At 40.5% G+C, this 22,324-nt stretch overlaps 1 protein-coding gene across 2 annotated transcripts in view; it reads right to left on the bottom strand.

Moving 5' to 3' along the window:
* Positions 1-17,838, bottom strand: part of LOC140365355 (SH3 and cysteine-rich domain-containing protein 3-like) — a 360,861-nt gene extending 343,023 nt beyond the window's left edge. Inside the window, exons 1-13 of one of the 2 annotated variants that reach the window (XM_072451741.1) lie at positions 17,755-17,838; positions 17,460-17,512; positions 17,081-17,159; positions 16,405-16,558; positions 16,181-16,278; positions 15,623-15,704; positions 15,455-15,552; positions 14,532-14,595; positions 14,102-14,151; positions 13,836-13,939; positions 13,689-13,740; positions 12,809-12,946; positions 12,049-12,189 (exon numbers count right to left, since the gene is read on the bottom strand). In XM_072451741.1, coding sequence (XP_072307842.1) covers positions 12,091-12,189; positions 12,809-12,946; positions 13,689-13,740; positions 13,836-13,939; positions 14,102-14,151; positions 14,532-14,595; positions 15,455-15,552; positions 15,623-15,704; positions 16,181-16,278; positions 16,405-16,558; positions 17,081-17,159; positions 17,460-17,476 — 1,035 coding nt within the window. In that variant the 5' untranslated portion in view covers positions 17,477-17,512; positions 17,755-17,838 and the 3' untranslated portion in view covers positions 12,049-12,090. Of the gene's footprint in view, positions 1-11,964; positions 12,190-12,808; positions 12,947-13,688; positions 13,741-13,835; positions 13,940-14,101; positions 14,152-14,531; positions 14,596-15,454; positions 15,553-15,622; positions 15,705-16,180; positions 16,279-16,404; positions 16,559-17,080; positions 17,160-17,459; positions 17,513-17,754 lie in introns of those variants that run through there. The other variant, XM_072451740.1, reaches the window with a different exon arrangement.
* Positions 17,839-22,324: the final 4,486 nt, after the last annotated feature.

Raw genomic sequence — 22,324 nt, 5'->3', positions numbered from 1 at the left:
CTCAAATAATATTACAATCATAAGCTAACAAGGGTCTTAAAAAGTATTAAAACTTGATCAAAATTAAGCAGAATTGAAGGCGCTTAAAAAGTATTAAAAGTTTTAATCACAAATGTATGGGTATTCATTTTTCAGGAGTTTTGTTTGAGGCTGCGTTCACGTCCGACCTGAAACTCTGCGCACATATAAATATCACAGCAGACGATGGTTCGTCCTGTAACGTGCAGTTTGAAGACGCTTTGAGCAGCATCACATTCATCAGGAGCTGGACTCTGGAACGAACCTTGCGGATTATAACATGGGATATTATATCACTTTTATGCGGACGATTCCCAAGTCTATCTGTCAGTAAAAAAAAATTCCCTGGCAAAATATGATATACAAATAAAGTTGGATTATATAATATTATGTTAACATATGGTGAGTGCAGCATAAACTTATCAGCTTTCTTGTAATTAACATTTAGATTTGCGACTACAACATGCAACAAGTGGCACATCTTCTCATTTGATGAGAAGTTTTTCTTCTCATTTTATGGGAGTTTTTATTTATTTATAGGAGATCTTCTACTGAAAGTGTTTTTCAGACTTCCTATAAGTGATCTGTTCTTCTGTATCTACCTCTGTATCTGCCTGCGTTGCACCAATGAAATTTCCCCATGTGGGACAATAAAGGAATATCTTATCTTATCTTATCTTATTTGATTGAGGTTTGAGTGACTTTAAAAGACAGAGGTCTGACCTGTGTATTTACACGACATTATAATCAGGTGAATTAGGTGTGAACGAGGCTTCAAACGTCTTGTGCATAATTCATTTGCTACAAGATTATCTTAATTAATTCTTGAGTCAACCATTTTAGCAATAAAAACCCCTGTGATTGAATAAATGCAAAATCAATCAGTTCTGTGCCATTCTATGAAACCTTCAGGCAAAACAGTCAAATCTCCATCGAGACAGGCAGGTAGCAAAATGTTTAGTGCACCTTGAATATGATGAACAAGATTTGTCTGCAGAAGTTTCCACAGCTGTGCAATGTCTTATTGAAACAAAAGGACTATTTGTTTTTAATGAGCTTAACAATAGGTGCATGGTAAAGGAGAAATCGCATTGGCAATTTACAGTTAGTGTTAGTTCAAAACACTATGGTATCAATCCTCAGAACTCCATGAAGGGTGCGAGCACTCTGGCCTCACAGCAGGAATGTGACATGTAACGTGCCAATAGGGTTTGTGAGAATGAACAGGCAATGACACCTTTCCCTTTTCGAAAACCAGGTCCCCCAGCTTTTGTTTTGTCTTTGGTCATGCTTTTTACATAAATATATCCCTCTTTGCGACTTGATGCCCTGATGAAAAGAGGATTTTCTAATATTTAAGCTGATATCAGACCCAAGATCGTCCCATTTACACTGCACATACTGTATACTTACTTTATGAGGTCATTGCAACGCTGTCAACGGTGGCCCTTGTTCCACACACTTTGTCTCTGGGGCACCGAACATTATGAAACAATTACTCAGTTTAATTGACAGTTAATTTATCTAAAGTCAATCTGACCTTGGTTGGCTAACATTAAGATTGGAAGCTGAGGTAGACATATTGGATAAGGATGACATGGAGGGAAGGGCACAGGTAAAAGGCCCCTATAACAAATATGCACAGAGATAACATTCTCCATTAGAGCAAGTCATTATATCATACAATACTACGTTACAATCTTAGTAATAGATCGCACAGTTCTGGTCAGTGACATTCAAACTGGCTAAAGGTCTGACCAAAAGGGCTGCAGGCGGAGACGAAATGGGTATCTAAGTAAAGCAATATAATCTAAGTAACAATAACCATAAAAAAGTGTTTGCTTGAGTGCATTTTTCACTCCAAACGGTATTCATGGGAAAGAAAACAACGGTAAACTATAAGGTACGGTAAGAGAAATAAGAGAACCTATATCCCTCTCACAATGGTGAATTCCAGGTGTTTCAATGCAAAGAATTGCAGGAGAATAAAAATACAACATAAGTACATATTGTATTTTCCGCACAATAAGTCGCATCAGCCAAAAAATGCATAATAGAGAAGAAAAAAAACACATATAAGTCGCACTGGAGTATAAGTCGCATTTTTGTGGGGAAATGTATCACTAAATCACTAAATCTATTGAATTGTTCTTCCTCTTATGTCACGTCATAAGGCGCTGGTACAGCTGGCAGCCCGGTGTAAACGCTCTCTCTTCTTTCTCACACTTATTGTGCTTTATCTCCTATATTTTGTAAATATAATTAGTATATTTTTTCTATTTTACTGTACGATAGGGACACGCGCTGGAATAGTTTTTTAATTCAACTGTTTTTGACTTTTTTCGGCTGGATTTGAGCGTTTTTCGTTGCGTTCGTTGTGTTGTTGTGACGTGAGCTAGCTCCGAGCGAGCCCACCAGCCCCCCCCCCCCCCCCCCCCCCCCCCGCGCCCTCCGGCCGCGCTAAAGTACGGCGTGTCGTCGGTACACGTTTATATACACGTTTATATGAAAGAGGAACTTCACGAACGATCGGGACACGCACTGGAATCGCTTTAAATTAACTTGTTTTGACTTTATTCGGCTGGATTGAGTGTTTTCGTCGTGTCGTGGCGATGTGTCTTGGCTCTGAGTCCCCCGGCTCCGGCCCCGCCCCCCGGCCGGCGCCGTACCGCGTTTCCACAAAGGAGGAACTAATGAAACTGCTGAGAACAGTCGTCTTACCCGGAGATCGTCACTTTATCCCGGCGCAATACTGACCTAACCTAATACTGATGTGCAATTCTGTCATATGTGCAATTGCTGTTGGAATTCATGTGCAATTCATGTGCAATCTATGTGCTGTCGTGACACATATTCATGTGCAATTACTGTCGGGATCACATGCAATGGTATTTATTTATTTATTTGTCTATGGGAGTTTTTATTTATTTATAGGAGATCTTCTAGTGAAAGTGTTTTTCAGACTTCCTATAAGTGATCTGTTCTTCTGTATCTACCTCTGTATCTACCTGCGTTGCACCAATGAAATTTCCCCATGTGGGACAATAAAGGATTATCTTATCTTATCTAAACAACTCTGCAAACTCCAGAGGAAGTGCTGAATCTTCTTTTGTGTCGTTAGAGCCTAGAGCGCCCTCTTGTGGTTGCCAGTGTGAAAATAACCAACATGTGAAATGCGGTTGCCACTGTGAAAATTACGAATAATATCACATATAAGTCGCTCTGGAGTTTAAGTCGCACCTCGGCCAAAACTATGAAAAAAGGTGCGACTTATGGTCTGGAAAATATGGTGTTGAGACGATGAAAGGAAGTATACGTTCAAACCTAATCAAGATAATTGTAGTGATTGTTATCATTTTAAGGAAATCATCCACGCATGCATTTATCAATTTAACCCGATTTAGATGTGAGAAATGCATTTGAAAGGCCGACAAACTGGGAAACACACTCAGCATTTACACACGTCGCGGATCACGTGCGGAGAGTTTTTCCAAGTCTCATCAACATAACGGTTCTATTTGTATCCAGAACGACACGCAGCGTGTAATGTCAAGCCATCGCACGAGTCAGACGACAGGGTCAATCGCTCACTCAGCGTCACTGTCACGGGCGTCATGTAGAAGAGTTTCCCTCCTCAGTCATTAGGACACCACCACCACCGCGGCGGGCCCCAAAGAGAAGCCCTCCGCGGCCCCCGCTCTCTCCGCCCCGGCCCCACTCCTGCACCGCTCTTTTTGTATCAAAGTGTACGGGGCTGACGTGGGATAAATCTGTCTCCACTTTGCGTTACTTTGACAAGACGGAGCAGCGGCGTCACGGCCGACTGGATTTGGGTGATTAAAGAGACGACAAGCAAAACCATCTGCTTGTCACGCGCATCTGTCATCGCCCAGCGCTCGCCACCAGCTCCACATCCCTCACAAACAACTCCGCGGCTCTAAGCGCAGCTAAGTGAGTGAAGAGCAGGGAGGGGAACAAAACAAAAGAGAAGAGAGGGAAAAAGTCATTGTTGTCAGGTTTTTGTTTGTTTGCTCCTGATAGTGGTTGGATGGGGTGGAGTCGATATCAGGAACTATGAGCTTTGGGTAGTGAAAGCCTGAACAGTTTGAGACTTGAATGTGCACTAGATCCACGTTTGGACTGGCCCCGGGCCCCCAGAACGGTTCGCTCTTTGGACATCTATGTTAATGTGCAGGTTCTGCTCTGTGTGCAGCGGATGTCAACCAAACATAACTAATATTTTCTTAATAAATAAAAGCCAAACTGTACCTGAATTGTACAGTGTCTTTTATACGGTCGATCTCAGCCATTCACATAAAATTTTTTTAATAATTACAAGTCTGTGTCGCTGTGAGATGTGGCTAAAGCTAAGAGTAAACACGAAACAACTTCCAGTTTATCAGATTTATTTTTGCATTGATGTGACTTGAAATGTGCTGGGTTTGGATAGAGTTAAATGCATTATACACTGGAAATAAAATATGTTCAGTCTTGACGTGAGTGTCGTGTGTCGATGAACAGGAAACGGCTGATTTTAACGTTCTGTTTTGCAAAGTTTATCGGCTCAACATATAAAATGATCTGTTTCGTTTTCACTGAGTTTGAATTTTCTCTTGACGAATCATCTTGCACGGGGGCGAAAGCGAGAAATCATGCTCCAAAGTGAACCAATGGAAACGTAGCTTATGTGGGAGTCATCACACTTACCTGTCTTCTGTTATTTCAATACAGGGTTTTTCATTTCTCTAAATGACCTTTAGAACATAATTGTTATAGTGACCGGAGTTGCTTCTCCAAAGATCTGACCTGTACATTTCCACCTTCTTATCTCATTTACGCATCAGTACCAGTTTAAGGCATGCACTGGAAAGAACCGTCTCTACTCAGTCACAATTGTGTTACAGAACCAGGTAAACTACAGGAACAAAAAGGGTTTTACCTGCATTAAAACAGAGAGAACGTTCACCTGATATATTATCGTCACTAGAGCCGTAAAGCCAACGCTGACCCCTTTTGGCTGAAGGTGGTACTTGTCTGATCTTGCAATGGGGCAGAATATTTAAAAGTATAGATTATGCATGTTGTATATTTTGCAATTATACACCTGTAGGCCAGTTGAAGTTGAATTTCTCAGCCCAAACCACTGACTAATACTACACTAGAGGAACTTTAGCTCCTCCTGCATCAACCAACTCATCTTTCTCACCGCTTTCCAATAGTTTTTCCTCCTAAAAACACTCAAACCCTCAAAAAGGCTGAGAAAAGACTGTGGAAGACTGAAAATACAACTCAAATGTAGAACTTAGATAATACCAACTACCACTGACACATCAAGTGAGTAACAGACTGTCTCTTTCCTAAAATGGTTGGATACACAGACAGACGGCAAAAGGAAATTAAGCAAGAAATAGTAAGAGTTTGAGGGAGTTTGACAAAAGTCTACAACATTTTAAAAGAAAAATTTGGTATTTTTCTCCCATTTACTGTCTTCCTTCTTGAATCCAACTCTCACATTCACTCATTTCTCCCCCTGAATCCGAGGATGTTAATAAACTTGCTTTTTTTAAGTGTTCTTCTGCCCGTTTTCTCTCCCTTTTCCCCCCTCTCTCCTCCCCTCAACACTGTCCTGTGACGCTAAGATAAAAACAAAGTCAGCACACAGGCCTTTGGGAGTTTGTGGGGAAAAGCAGCGCTCATCTTTCATCGTCGCGATCCTCCTCCCTCCTCTCTCCCCCAGCTACTTTCTCTCCATCTCTTCCCCATTCCCTCCCACCGACTATCTCCGGGATTATCGATTTAGCGTAGGCCGTGATTGAGTCTCGCTGGGTGTAATGCGGGCCCTAAGGTGTCTTCTGAATGGAGAGCATCATGAGTTATGGACTAACTAAAGTCAGTCTTCCACAACACCTGAATCACAGATAGACTCGCCATGCACTTACTCACTCACACACGCACACACACACACACGCACACGCACACGCACACGCACACGCACACACACACACACACTCACACACACTCAGAGACAACGACCATCTAAAAACACGGCTCCTGTGGACAATGATACCATGATGAGGTTTTATATTAATATTAAACGGAATTACACCGCTGTAACCGAGGCTCAGCGTGAATATTGATAGGTTTAATGCTCTTCTGTGGAGACGAGCGGGCCAGAAAAGTTACAACGTGCACCTTTAAACGAATGAGCCGATGGTCCTTTTTCTTTTTCTTTTCTTTATATTCTTCAAACTGACCCTGAAACGACAGCCGGAGCAAAGACTGAACCGATGCAGGCTGTAGAAGCTCCGGTTGGGGATTTGAACCTTACATGGCGACTATTCCACATCTTTTGACCACTTTACAGCATTATGAAGGTTCCCCTGAATTGAAAGGCCCCTATGGGAAAGGGCCTAGCAAACGAATGCCCCATTAGAGGGAAGCAAGTTTAAACAGTGTGTCGCTACTCTAACAGTATTGATTTATAGTATGAAAGACGACGTAGAAGTATGTGTTTGTAGCATCTCTTGAGGTGTTCTGTCTTTTTATTGACAAGAGCTCATAAAGCGTCAGCAAACCATTAAGTCTGGTGGAAAGACACAGTAAACAAAGCAAAAAACAGTTCTTCTTTCAGATGACTTGGTTTATGCGACTTGTTCGTGACTGACTTTGTTTGAATCACTTGGACTTGACTCTAGAGGTTCATGAGAGGTTCTGTTTGACTGGGATGTGAGCAGGGACCAGAGTGACTTACCAGGACTCGACTGCAGCACAGATATAAACATCTTAATAGGAAAGAGTCTCTCACATTCACATTTACTCTGAAGTTGACCTCTCTCCCTGAGCACGGCACCGGAGCTCTGAACAAGTACACCACATACATTATTGATTATCGGTCAGAGCAGGTAATAACTGCACTTTAGTTGAGTTTAGTTATTTATAGCTTCCAAATGTGTGCGTTCTTCTTCTTCTCTTCTTCCATGCATTAACCCTCCCAATTACACTGCGCATGCGATCTGCCCCAAAAGCAAAACACTCATTGTAATTCGTGAATCCTATTAGGATTGGCCCCAGAGTCGGCCTCTGCTTGGCAAATAAATAATGGTAATGATGATGATCCCTCATCTTGTCACCGGGGCGCTCCCCCGGGGGCTTCAGTGCAGGTGCACACAGCCTCTCCTGGCCTAATTGGTTCCAAGCCCGCAGTCTTCTCTGCAGCCCTGTCTCCTGCTCCCCCTCCCGCACACACTCACATCTGAGCCCCGGGACTCACTCACTAAACTTTGTGTCATCAACATCTGCATATGAAGCCACACTGCCTTTACTACTGTTTATTCTTCCCCAGACTTTAAGCAGTATGGGTCTAGCTAAAATAAAGCTTCGGCACAATCGAGATGCCACCAGTTAGAGAATGGTGAAAGTGAACCTTCAACCTTCAACCACCAAAACTCCCACAATCATACTTTAATCATACTTTAATTCACACACTACTGACAGCATCCACCAACTCTTTCCTGGGTCATTAAAAAAGAAAGTCATTCTTGCCCCACACTTGTTTTTCTCATGCAAATCCTTAAGAATTCAACGTGTATTAAAATGAGCATCCCCTTTACAGATGAAGAGCCTCAGAAAAGTCCTATTTTTAATTCCCCCATAAACAAGTTCCTCAGCTCATAAAGTGTCTCTATTGAACGGACAGGAAAAAGCTGTCGTCTATATTAAATCTGCTGCTCCACCTTTGGCCGGCACACGTCCTCTTTCCATCCATCAACACTGCTCATTACAATTACACCATAACGTACACCGTTGTGTAACTCGTAAGATTGCCAAGTCATTTCCAATGTACCATTAATTGAGATTAATACTCACTCAAATCACCCAAGATAATTGAATTCCTGTGTCTGAATGAAAAACGGAGGGAATAAAAGGGGCGTTTTATTAAAAGAAAGATGTAGCTTTAATCTATTGCCTCGCAGCCACTGTCAGAAAATATGTGATTTGATACAATTATTCATGAAATAACAATGAAAAATGTAAATCAAAAGAGACAAACAGTGTCCAAAAATATCTTGTTGGGTTCGAATGTTATTTTGCTCCAAGCTGTGGCTGGAGAAGCTGCATTAACAATAGGTGCTTTTTCCCCCTGAAACATTATTTTCCTGAAAATCCATATTGACTTTCTGCAAGGCAAAGAGGATCTCTAATATAGTTTTATGTTATTATTATTTCTCCTCGCACACTGTAGCATCGCTCCACGTCTGGAGAGCATGGATTTTTTTCTTCGACTGGATGCTAAATGCAATTGTAAAAGAGGTCAGTTAATGGTTTGATACAAAAACACATATTGGGCCTCAAGTTTTATTTCACGCTAGTTTTTTTTTTTATTTTAAAGTCGAATATAAAGAAACTTCTTACTAACATCACATTTTTGCCTTGCCAATAATTTGATCGGATCATATTATAAGCGACATGTATTTAAAACGGCCTGATTTGTTCATCACATCTTTATTCTAATCAACACATCCTAAAAGTATTACCCAGGAGTCTTTTTTAATCATTATTGTAAAATACAAAGGTGGCGGTTTAGGCCTGTGTCTTATCACTGGTGGAACAGCGTCATCTGCTGGTCTAAAGATGCAAGTACATGTACATTTCAATAAAACACTGTGGTCAATAGAAAGTAAAAGATGTAGCAAGAAGTATTTAGATTTTTTCAGGGTAGATTTGAACTCTAAACCCTTACAAAGAGTCAGGTCAGGCCATTTTTCATTTTTAGGGTGCATTATAATGACAGTAGTTGCATTCACTTGAAGCTCCTCTGCTCTTTCTCTCCCTCTCACTTTCACAGAAAAGAATCCCAGGAGCATTACACAAATACAGCAACATCTCAGCGAGCCACTCTCTGCGCCGGTGGCAGGTTCAAAGGTCGGGGATGACAACATGGCAGGTCTGATATCTCCCACACAGCCTCTGGGTCACAGGGGGCACAAAAGGCAGAGAGCGTTCCCCGGGCGGAGGTGACCCGTGTCTTGAAGGGGTGCTCTGCGGACCAATCAGGGCCCGGGCAGGTAGCGTCAACAGAGGCGTGACAGTGCGACTCATCATCTAGAATCAAGCTGCTGAGTGACAACTGAACACAAAACAAAGACGATATGAGGAGATGAGGTGAAATTTGGGGTCTGATAACGTCGAGCGCTGATTCTGATACAGTGCCCAAAGTGGATTTTCTGCATGTTTGGTCTTCAGCTTTGCACCAGGAGCAGTGGGAGAACAATGCAGCACCTATTTAAAAGTACTTTCCACAAAATATCAGCATCTTTTGACCTGTAGCTGGATCAGATGCTTAAAAACGGGAGTCATACTATTTTGTACTATATGAAATCACATGGAAAGCTTTTATCTTAAAGTAAAAGTACTGTACTACAATTAACCTTTACAGTGGATACTTTTTACTTCACTAGATTTGATAAGATAAGATAAGATAAGATAATCCTTTATTGTCCCACATGGGGAGAGCAAAGAAGTACTTTTTACTGCACTACATTTTTGAACTGCAGCAAAACGGTTTTTTGTTATGTTTTTTTGTATGTTCAAGGTGACATTTAGCCAAAAGGATTTGAGATCAAGTCCTGGTTTTTAGCAAACAAAATATAAAAATAAAAAATACCAGGAATTTTAAGGTCAGTTGCCTCTGGTGACCAAGATCACAATTCTTTGTCAATATCACTACATTTGATACTTGAATCATTCTCAAAATCTGTCTGAAATACTTTTACTCTTAAACATTTTTAAACCGGTACTTTAGTAATTTTATTTGAGTGAATTTTTATTTTTACTGTGATACTGTTGTCTAAGTAATGTTTTTATTCTGTATTCTGTAGCTAAATGGAGTAGTTCATCCACCTCTGCGTAGACATCACACTCCAAACTGGACTGAAACCATTAGATGTTAGTTTACTACAAAATAAAAAAAAAAACACTTAACTGTTCAAATAAGGTGAAATAAACATTAGATTACAATTACAAACCGCTCCTGTTTCTCTGCCTGACTTCATAAATCTTATTAGCAGGGTGCACCTATTTCTCACCAAACTCAGTGGTGATGGGGCAGAATGTGAGTGTCGAGGAGCGCGGGGGAAGAAGTGAGCTACAAAGGGCTGTGGCCACGGCAGTATTTCTGATATTTCTGATATTCAGGTCTGGTGTCGCCGGCCACATTCTTCAATGGGACCCCCACATGCCATTCCCCACATTCTGAGCTCGGCCCCTGCACAGTCAAACCCTCTGCACCGCTAATTACACCTAACTGAGGGAGCCAGCACAAAATAGCTCAGTGCCCTTTTGAAGATCTGCAAATGCAAAGTATTTGAAATCCCCATGAAATATTCACCTTTGTAAATTGAACATCAATAACCGAGGGATTATGGAGCATTCTGCAGCTGCTGTCTGCTCCCTGATAAGGCTCTGACACACAGGAATGAGGGAAACACAGACTGCACTGCTACTTTCAATAACACTTGATATACACAGTTATGACTGACAGAGTAGCTGCAGCACCATTAGCTCTATGAAATCAATGGCTCTGACAATTGGCTGAATGCATTTCCCCTCTCTTCACCCCATTGCACTATGTAGATATTGTCAAGATAAAACATGAACAAAACAATAAGAATGCTTATTTTCCATTTTTATTTTTTATTTTTAAATATATTTTATTTTTATATTTTTTCTCTCTTAATTAGTTAATTTTATTGTATTTCTGTTTCTGTAATCTCTTTGTGATATTAATGCATTTTTCCTGTTGTGTGAAGCACTTTGAATTGTATGAAATGTGCTTTACAAATAAACTTGCCTTGCTTACAGTTTTACACTCAAATACTGCTTTAAGTGTGATGTAAAATGTATTTGTATGGTAAATGTATTTGTATGGTAAATGTATTTGTATGGTAAATGTATTTGTTTGTAGTGTGTTACTTTGACTGTGATGCCGGTGGTGTGTGAATGGAACAGTGACTTCACAGACAGCAGCTGCTTAGCTCAGTTTAGCACAAAGAAACAGCGACAGATTTAGCACGGCTCAACTGCCCGGTAGCCAAAACCAACATAACCCCTGCAAAGTCGCTCAACAGCAGTTCTTCTTTCAAGTATTAGTACAAAGACTGCAGCAGTGACATGTATGTGTTAATCATTTTTGTTGGATGCTGGAATCACGCAAAGATGTTTTGTCTTTGGCGCTGGTGCCACAGAATCATGTTTTTATGAGCGTGTAACCATGTAATAATGCCCTTTCCTTATCATTCATGTTGTATTTGTATTTGTATGTTGTATTCAGAGTTGTATTTAGGTTTGTGTAATCCTGTATTGTCCTGCTTCTAGGCTTGAGTGCCCCGAAAATGTCTGTTTTCACCTACCCCCTTTCTCCACCCACTTCCCTACTAACTTGCATTTATTCTGAAAAACAAAACTAAAAAAAACATTCGACACTGGGTCATACATAAAGGGTTTTTCAAAAATATAAACACAGCCACCGTATTTTTGAACAGGAAGTCAGTGATCCCAAGTTTTAGATCAATAGAGTAGTTCACAACAAATAATTATTGATGTATGTTATAGTTTATAAGTACTAGAAAAAAGCTTAATATGTGTTCTTAGATAATAGACTGCAGTTGACATTTCAGCTGTGTGGACAGGAGCGTTTGTGTTCACAGCCAGAACTCGCCCTGATAAAATGTTAAGCACTATAAATGTGAAGCACTGAGCCGCTCTTATGTCCTTTGATTCTCAAATATCATCAAACCATAATTACACTGTTTAATTTACGTACAAAACACACAGACAGTGAATGAAAAAGCAGGATATGAGTTTGTGAGGTTTAAGTACAAAAGGTGTGAATAAAAACACACACACAACTAGGAAAGGATTGTGTGTCTACTAAAAAAAAGACATTGAAAAACACACACATTGTAGTAAAGTAGAAAATACTTCAGAATACAAAATAAGTATTGTGTGGCTGTAGCTTCAGTACAAGTACACGTGTTATTGTGATATAATATAATGTGTCCATGGAGCTACTGCTCAGATTTCTTGCAGCAGATTGGCTGGAAAGAAGCCAAGCTTTCGGCCCGTACTGACCTTTAGGTAACCATTCACCTCCTCACCTTTCTTCACCACAATCTGGACACAAAAGACGCACAACATCTGACTCAAACTGGGCCCAGTATTAACAAAAAGCCCATTCAAAAGCTTTTAAATCATTTTCTGATAGGCCACAGTTATTTTATTACTTGGTTTACGGATCCGCCGCACTTAGATTTTGCATTACTACAATATAAATAAAATAAATTATTATCAATTTTTTTTATAAAGTACTGCCAACAACGCAAAATAGCTTTAAATGAAATATAAAAAGCGGTATTAAGTCAAAAGATAAGAGCGCGTGAATGAATTTTTCGTCAAAATCCTGCTTACACTCACCTGCGCTCCGCATCTCCCCCCCCCTCCTCCCGTGAAGCGTTTTGGGTAAACCAGGAAGAAAAAATCTTTTGAAATTGAAATTATATTTATATTTCACCCGCCTGTTCAATATATTTCATTTAAAAATCCGTAAACCAAGTAATAAATTAACTGCGGCCTAATTTACAAAAAAAGTCAGGTACCTAGCTTAAAAAAGGGCTGACGGAAACAAAACACAACTCTTATTATGTTTATTTGTGCGCTTTATATTTTGTTAGTGCATTCTATAAAGTGCTATAATGTCTTCAGTCGTTTGTACGTGATCATGAGCCGTGTTCACCTGGTCCTTCTTCAGTGTGATTTGGCCCATCTCTCTGTTGCCTACAAAGGAGCGCATCACCTTGTACACCGTCTCCCCGGCTCGCACCCGGATGATGTAGTTGGCCGGGAAAAAGCCCGTTCTTACTCCGCTCTTGCCCTGGAGGAGAATAAACGTGGTCAGCAGTCGGACAGTTAATGCTCCGACTGAAACAGCAGACTGACTATATCATCCTCATGTGCAAAGCAGCGTTATAAGGGGCAGTCTCAGCAGCGCAGGCAGTAGTTCAAGTCAAATCACTGGAAGGTGTGTGAAGAGAACCGCCATTTTATTTATTTATTTTGCTGTAGCCGAAAGTACATTTCACAGGTATCCATCAATCATTTCCATTGTTGGAGATTTACATCCGAGATACACTGTTTTAAAGTCAAATGGATCGATTTTGAAGACGGTCTGTGGTGCATTTACCGTATTTTCCGGACTATAAGTTGCACCTTTTTTTGGGGTGCGACTTATACTTATAATTATATTTATATACTTATATTTATACTTAAACTCCGGAGCGACTTATATGTGATATTATCTGTTATTTTCACACTTGCAACCGCATTTCATACTCCAGTGCGACTTATATATGTTTTTTCTTCTCTATTATGCATTTTTTGGCTGGTGCGACTTATAGTCCGGCAAATATGGTAAAGGTTTTCAATTGTCAAACTTCACAAAGACTATTTTATCTAGAGATACCCACAGTCACGTAGGAGCACATATATTCAACAAATACATTCACCAGTCATTTTCAAGATTATTTGTCACAAACACTGCATTACGGATCATATTTTTAGTAATTTAACACCACAGATAACAAATTCCTTATAAAAATGCAAAATTAAAGTCTTACCTTCCACCATTCTTCATTGGAGTCGTCTATGACTGTAATGCGGTCACCGGGACTACAACAAACGTGTCAGCGAGCGATCAATTAGACGTCACAAAGTTTGAGTCACTTTAAAGGTGCCGTACTGCGCAACTATAAAAAGGGACATACTGCACGTCGAGGTCATCTTTCTCGATAGCTTTAAAGCGATACAGAGCCAGGTAGTAGTGGGACTGACTGAACACGCCGATCTTTCCCGGCTGAACCTTCTTATTCTAAAGCGACAAAAATAAACTACAATGTGACACAGGACAAGCATTTAAGTCATTGCAGTTGGTAAATGAATGCCGGTATTTGACTCTACGGTCGACTATAAAGCCACTGAAGTGCGATACAACATCTTTTTACTGCTGTATTGCACGAGTGTTGCGCCTCACCTTGTCATCAGAAGGTGCTTTGTCTCCTTTCTTCTCTCCGTCCACGTTCGCTACGAAAGAGAAACGGTAGAATTGAGAGAAATCTTATGTTTTTACCAAGTGGTACAATTCCATATACCGTATTTTCCGGAGTATAAGTCGCACCAGCCAAAAAATGCATATTGAGAAGAAAAAAACATATATAAGTCGCACTGGAGAATGAAATGTGGTTGTAAGGGTGAAAATAATAAATAATATCACATATAAGTCGCTCCAGAGTATAAATATAAGTATAAGTCGCACCCCGGCCAAAACTGTGAAAAAGGTTGCAATTTAAAGTCCGGAAAATACAGTAATTGTACAAATACTCGAAATCTAGCTATTCAAAAAAAAAAAGAAAAGAAAAACAAACTTAAATACGTCCAAATATAGTTTACGGGCACAAACTGACCTCCATCACCGCCCTCCTCTTCTGTCTTTGGCTGGTTATCTTCATCCTCCATCATCATCATCATCTGAACACATCAATAGAAGGGTTAGAGGTCATCTGAAAGGTCATGTGCTGAAGAGTCATGAGGAGTAAGTCTTTCCATTCAGTTGAAGAGAACACAGAATGATTTATTTAGATTCAGACTTTAGTTTGTGGAGCTTCATTTTGCGACGCAACAAAACACTGCCCTCACGATTCAATTTCAACGGCCCTCAACTCACGATATTGGCATGATTTTAGGCTCCTTTGAGATCCCTTTATTAGTTTTGTGGTAATTATCAATAGGAGTTTATGAATTACACCATGTCTTCTTTGTTATGCAGCAGAGTTAAATCTTCATGTAGACGTACGCAGCATTCTAAATGAAGTGCATATTATGTGGTCATACTTTACTAATTATGATTTTATTTGGTGGAATTGTCCCTGTGGTAAATATTGATCATAGTGTTACACTAGTAATGGGCAGTTTGTTAAGCAATTTTTTTTTTTAAATACAGGAAGATATTTAAAAAAAAAAAAAAAATAGCACAGAATTATGTAATTTCATTCAAAAAAATTTTGACGGTTCAAACAATAATATAACAAAATAAAGGTTTCATCAATCGTTATTATTTATACATAACGATTGTGTAATGTATATAGATGTTGGCCCTTGTTTACAATATAGCTGCTAGGTAAACGTTGTGGAATCACTTCTGCCGATGGAAACGTAACTTATGTTGTATCTGCTGCTCAGGAGTTAAAATCTTAAATATAAAGGCATTGTAGTGAACATACTGAGCATTTCTGTATCGAGAGGGTCGTATTGAACATGATCATATCAAGTATCGTTGCATCTTCCCACTGGCAGAAAATACACAAGCCGCAACTTACATCCCACTTACATTCTTTTTGTCCTCCGAGCCTTTCTTCCTCTCCTTGTTGGCCATTATCACTCCGATACGCAGCGTCTCAAACACAGGATTCGTGCGGTTGGACTGTGCTGCCCGTGGCAACGCAGTGCGATTAGAGACAGGATCTACACAGTGACGCACTCGTCTGACAAAACTTACAAAAGGGCAACAGTTGTGAGACGATGGCTTTCTGCTGGCTGCTGTACAGAGGGGAGCTGTAGGCGCGTCTGAATCCAGGGGGCTATCAAAAAACAGATAATAAATGAACTGACCAGTGAGATGCCAAATCTGAGATGCCAATTCCCCATTTTGGATGTGATCAAAAGGGGGAATTGTAGATATTGATCAAATTATTGTCATGTCTGTGTCCTACTTATCATGAGTCAAGAACGAACTTACTGCTTGTGTCACAATGAACTATTCTGTGTATTTTAACTATTCTGTGTATTTTCTGATCATCTGTGGACTAGTCTAAACAATCTTAAAGCAGACGTCATAGCGAAGGTCAGGCCATTTTTATCAGACCCAAGCAACAGCGATATAAAACACAGCTAAATCTTGTGGAGAGTCGAATCTCAGCTGCAACAACATGTTACTGTTTTGCCTGTTTTCCCCTGTTTTCATCAAATAAAGACTTTGAGAACGAACCTCGCCTCCCGCAGTCTGTTATAGACTAAACTTCGACAAGATGAAGAAATGAAAGGAAATGAAGCTCACAATTTTACCAAAACATCTCTGGAACTCTACGTAGGACTGACACTGGTGATGGATGCTGGTTTTGCAGTTCTTACAGCGCAGGGCGAACTTATTATTCACTGAGAAAACAAACAGAAAAACATTAACTGACAGAGTGTGGGAAGTTAGCACCGTTACTTGGCCAAAAGTTCAAAGTTCAAACTGAAATCGACCCAATGAACTGAATGTAGAACATTAAATCTTACAGACTATCATCCGCGCACAGACGTCGCAGAACTTGGGCTTCTTGCAGTAGTGGTCCTTGAACTTGTGCGGTTTGTCGTTGACAGGTTTGGGGGGCTCTGCGGGCGGCTCCTCCTTCTCCTCCTCTTCCACCTCCTCATCGTAGATAAAGTAAACCTGCAGATGGGACAGGACAGAGGTGAGAACAGACCTCAGAACAGCAACAACTGAAATATATTGTATAAAACTTAAAGAAACGAGGACTTTTTTTATATTAGATTTGACCACACATTTTAAAAAGCCTTTCTAATCCATACATTTTTATGTGTTAACTGAATTGATGTAGAGTTGCTGACAAGTGTGGCTGGGCTGAAATAGCAGTATGGTAAAAGTGAACATAAATACACTATGTGACAGTGGTAGAGCGCGGCTGACGGAATGCAGCAGGATTATCTGTGACCCCGGGATTTACACTACAATAACTGCTAATACCAGGGATACTTCACACATCGCACCGGCCCCGTGTAACTCTATCAGTATTCAGGGTATTTCCACTGTGGTTGCAGTTATGGTACATGTTATTGTCCCCTGTTGGTAAATGTGACCTCTGCATCTGACCCAATTATATATACAAGAGCACAGTGATTAGAGTGTTAAATCTGCGCTGTTATCTTTGCAAGAAACTGAATTTAAACTCACGGTGTTGTCCTCCTCTTTCACCACATTGTCAGGGAGAGGCGGGTTGTCATGAAAATCCACAGAATCCTTGTCATCCAACCTGTTGCCGTGTTATAGTTAATATTACACGAGTTTAAAGTGCAGCTGGGACAAACTGGACGAGTACATTCAGTCAAATGTAGTAAACATACTGTAATATACTAAGATTTAGCTAAAAAGCTGCTCAAGTTTTCTTCTGTTTCAAATTCTAGTGATGTTTATGATTAAAAATACAAGACAGCAGTATTTTCCTGTTTAACAAATGTTGGTTCCACATGTATTATCCCTCCAAATTAAGTAACAATTATAAATACTTCAATACCTTTTTTTACACTTTTCTTAATAATATAAATAAACTTACGAGTCATAATTGGCCATGTCCTTGCAGGTTAGAAATTGGACCAACAGAGGGTGCTGAAGAGGCACAGCATGCAAAAAGTGTCAGTGAAATAAAAATCACTCAAAAATGTAAGTCTGATTTAAATCAAAATGTGAAAAAAAATATTGAAAACAAGTCCTGTTTAAAATGTGACACTCTTTCCATTTAAAGCTGAATGTTCCTCTTTCTGTGGATGATCTTAAAAAAAGGGGGATCAATAATGTCATTTCACATCCCCATCAATAATGGGGATGTGAAATGTGAAATGAAAACTCACTTGTTCAGTCTTCAGAGTGAACGTGATCAAAAAAGAAGTTCTTCTCTTTGCTCAGAGCGTGATCCAAACTTCCTGAGACATTTTGCCAGCGTCCCGGGGCAGTCCTTTCACCCGTGGTCTTCCCAAATGGAACAGGTGGGTGCCTAATGCAGATAAGGCCAGTGTGTGTGAGTGTGTGTGTCCATGTGACTGCCTGGAACAGCTGAAGGCTCCAAATGCAAAGCTCCCATAACGACGCAAAAGTGAGTGATAGTTTGCAGGATATCTGACTTTTTTTGTGTTGAAGGTAGAGCTAAATGTCAAAAGAATAGAAACGTCAAACAGAGGTAAACATTGTGACATCTCTGCACTCACTAGCTCAACTTTACAGCACGTTCAGACAAGAGAAAAGACAAATACTGCCCAGTTCTGCTCTTATAGCGCTTGATTGGCAGTTTGACATTTTATTTTTACTCTCTCTGCCAGTGCTTTTGGTGAGCCTAACACCTCTGTTTGAGCTATTATTTTATAAAACAGGTAAAGGGATATAGGAGCACATAAACTCACTCCGGGTGCCAAACCACAGCCGTGTACATCATTTGGTTAAAGAAAGGATGTGGGATATATCTGTGGAATTACAAAACTCTCAGAAAGATGATCAAAAGGGGGAAAAACAAAGCCCACGTATTTCCAAGATGTCTCACCGATTACATCACAAAGTCATGCATGTAAGAGCGTGTAAGAGCATCATGAGCATACGAAAGGTAGAATACAGCACTAGTTTGATTAAAAAACAAAATAAGTGATCCCATAAATGACACAAAAACTATTCAAGTCTAAAGAGAGAATTGTATGGAACAGGGACAGGATACAGGGACACAGGGATTGCAGGTATAAATGTAAAGCAACACACAAAGCATAATTTCCCCCTATTCTGACCATTGGTGGAATAAAAATAGCCGAATCATCCCCAACAGCAAGTCTACAATGTTGAGGAATGTTCAAGTAACTGTGGAGACAAATCAAGGCTCTCTCTGCTTCTCCTGAACCCAAAACAAACACAACAATCTAATCAGACCAGGATATTGTTAAAGTTCTTCGCCCTCAGTAAAAAGGCTAACTGAGAAAAGACTCACATCTGCTTCTAGTCACAAACCTGTTGAAAAGGTTTCATTTACGCCATCAAAGGAAGACATGGTAGATTTAGAAACAGGATCAGTCAAAACATTGTCATATGTCCTGTTTGGTCTGAAGAAAGAGAAATGTTTCTCCTGTGGGAACATTAGACCAAGATAATGAGCTCTTAAAGGAGTAAATCAGACAGCTGAGTACTGCACGCCCAGGAGGCTGTGGATAAAAACCTCTGACAGTCATAAATACCAAGGAGGAACTCAGAAGGACCTTCTGAATGTGCAGAAGGCCTCTCCATCTCACCAGCCCAGTGCAGAATAAAATAACTATTTTAGATAAAGACCTGGTAAAAGTTGTTTCACCTACAAAAAATGAGTTCACTGAACACCTCGAACTCCCATCGACATTTCCAAAAGCCTTACTAGGACATTGGCAAAAAGCCTGACACACAGTAAAGGCTCAGAGGGGCGCTGGAGAGGAACCAGCAGCTCTCTCCACGTGAAAGCCCTTTCTCAAAGTCACCTCTGTTTTACTGCCAACACCATAGAAACAGGAAACATATTCATTAACCCTATCTATTGCAATGGATCAAACCCAGACTTAAATCTCGCTCTTCAATGGATATTACCACGGTTACAGCCAAATAGGAAGGTAATAGTCCTGAAAATAAAATAAAAATGACTCAGGTAAGGTAATGTCCATCACCTGAATGGACCGTCCAGTGGAATATTTGCCTCACAGGACAAAAAAGTCTGACAATGCCCTCAGCAAAAATACATAAACAATTGAATATGACCAAATTGATTTAACATCAAGTCCTCATGAAAGAAGATTCAAAGTAAGAAGAAACACCCAAATGTCCATCTGCAAAAGAAACTAAACAAACTGACCATATTGAAAGCCTTTACACTTTGTGCAGATAAAGGGAAAAGAAGACACATGTCCCATTCAGACTAAATCTAACATCGGTTAGTTCATTCAGAGAAAGGATGTGCACTTCCTTTTGATGTCGCTCATCAAGTGGACATCAAGTGGCAACAATCTGCACTTCAACTCCCAGAAGACAGTGGAGATGATGTGGTCTTCAGGAGGACAAAACTGTCCAGATCATCACAAGTCTGGGGTCCTCCACATGCTGCCTTCATGTCTTACATACTAGGTCTGTTTAAAGCCTGTCCTCTCAGTGCTGCTGTTGACACTGTGGATGACAGGAGCCTTATACAGAGACTAGAGGACTGTGGGCATCACTGGACTCTTGCCCCAGGGTCAATCCTTCTGTTCATCCTCGATATGCTGTCATTACATAACAGTGGTGTGTCTTATAACAATACAGACAACACCTATATCTATGTCTCACTGACGGCAGCTAATTCAGACAACAAAGAAGTCATCTTCATTGCCCTCAGAAACAAAGAGAAGGTGTTGTCAGTCACCTCCAGTCGCTTTCTCTAAAAGTTAGTTAAATTTGGAGGTAATAATGGACTCGGATTTGAACTTTACCAGCCACAACAAATCAATAACATCAGCAGCTTTTTAGCATTGAAAAAACAAAATCAAAAGTATGGTGTCTAAACCAGACTTGGAGAGACTTATCCACGCGTTTGTCTCCAGTAGATTAGACTACTGTAATGGCCTGCTCACTGGTCTCTCCAAACCAGCTGTAAAACAGCTGCAGTACATCCAGAACGCTGCTGCTCGGGTCCTGACTAGAACCAGGAAGTACCATCACATTGGTCCTGTTCTCAGGTCTCTGCACTGGCTCCTGTGGCTCAGAGAAGAGACTTTAAAGCAGCTCTGCTTGTGTAATTTGTCTTATGCGGTTTTTACTTTATCTTTATTTCCCCCCTCCATTCCTTATTAAGAAATGAGAGGTTCTGTCTATAGGAGTTTTTGTTTATAAGAGTTCTTCTATTAAGTTATCTGTCCTTTCCCCCTGTATCTACCTGCGTTGCAACAACAAAATTTCCCCGTGTATGGACAATAAAGGAATATCTTATCTTATCTTACAAGTCTCTCCATGGCCTATAGCACCAAAGTACATCTCGGACATGTTAGTGCCATATGAACCATCTCGGATTCTGAGGACCTCAGGGACCGGCCTCCTGCTGGTGCCAGAATCAGGACTAATCATGGAGCGGCCTCCTGCTGGTGCCGGAGTCAGGACTAAACATGGAGCGGCCTCCTGCTGGTGCCGGAGTCAGGACTAAACATGGAGCGGCCTCCTGCTGGTGCCAGAGTCAGGACTAAACATGGAGCGGCCTCCTGCTGGTGCCAGAGTCAGGACTAAACATGGAGCGGCCTCCTGCTGGTGCCAGAGTCAGGACTAAACATGGAGCGGCCTCCTGCTGGTGCCAGAGTCAGGACTAAACATGGAGCAGCCTCCTGCTGGTGCCAGAGTCAGGACTAAACATGGAGCGGCCTCCTGCTGGTGCCAGAGTCAGGACTAAACATGGAGCGGCCTCCTGCTGGTGCCAGAGTCAGGACTAAACATGGAGCGGCCTCCTGCTGGTGCCAGAGTCAGGACTAAACATGAATCTGCAGCTCAAATCTGTAACTATCGTCCAAGGTCGTTAGACAGGTCTCTGCTCAGCGTTCATGTCAAGGTTAAAGACAGTTGTTTGTGCTCATGACTGACAGTATTTTATGCTTTAAATGTGGTATAATTTGTGTTTTTATTTTGTTTTAATATTTTGATCTCTGTAAAGCACTTTGAATTGTGCTCTACAAATACATTTTGCCTGTTAATGGTACAACGAAGCAGTAATTTTCTAGTGCACATAAACAAATCTGTCTGCTTTTATAGTCACAACAATTTTACTCAGTGACACAAGTTATTATTTTAAAACCTTGGATCAGCCTCAAACATGCCCGAGATGGGATTGTCAGGATTGGTTTTATATATCTGGATTTGAATTTCAAAGATCAAGACCAAATTTCAGATCATATTTGGAAAGAATGGGAGATTATGTTTGACATACTGGCCCCAGGCGACATGTGCAAGTGGATTTTTACAGAAACTCTTTTTTGTATTTGTATCAATCTTGAGCACATTTTATCTTTCATTCTGGTCTTTGCCACATTCATTTACCCCGTTTCCCTTAATAAATCACATTACTCGCCTCAGACGGAACAGTTTACATGACATTTCAATAATTTGATAACTCTTGAAGTCAGATATTGATCAGACTTTAGTGTGCATGTAAACAAAGCCACTGTCTCTGTGTGTGTCTCTTTATCAAAACCACTAAGTATAAAGTATAAACTTGTTTGTTCAGAAGAAAAAGAGCAAAAGATTATGGCAAATCTAACGTCATCATTGTTCTGCCCTAATGTGCAGTGTTTGAATTAGATTGAAATACTCCAAACACCGTGAGTCGTGTTCTCATGGGACAAAACACACAAATAAAAGTTACTCACCATGATCATCAAAATAAAACAAACCACACAACAACACGAGATG

This window comes from Eucyclogobius newberryi, unplaced genomic scaffold, assembly GCF_026437365.1.
Source record: "Eucyclogobius newberryi isolate DKJ021-1_F unplaced genomic scaffold, fEucNew1.0.hap1 SCAF_19, whole genome shotgun sequence".
Lineage (NCBI taxonomy): Eukaryota > Metazoa > Chordata > Actinopteri > Gobiiformes > Gobiidae > Eucyclogobius > Eucyclogobius newberryi.
The sequence above is the reverse complement of the archived record's forward strand: the minus strand, read 5'-3'. Positions and strand labels throughout refer to the sequence as shown.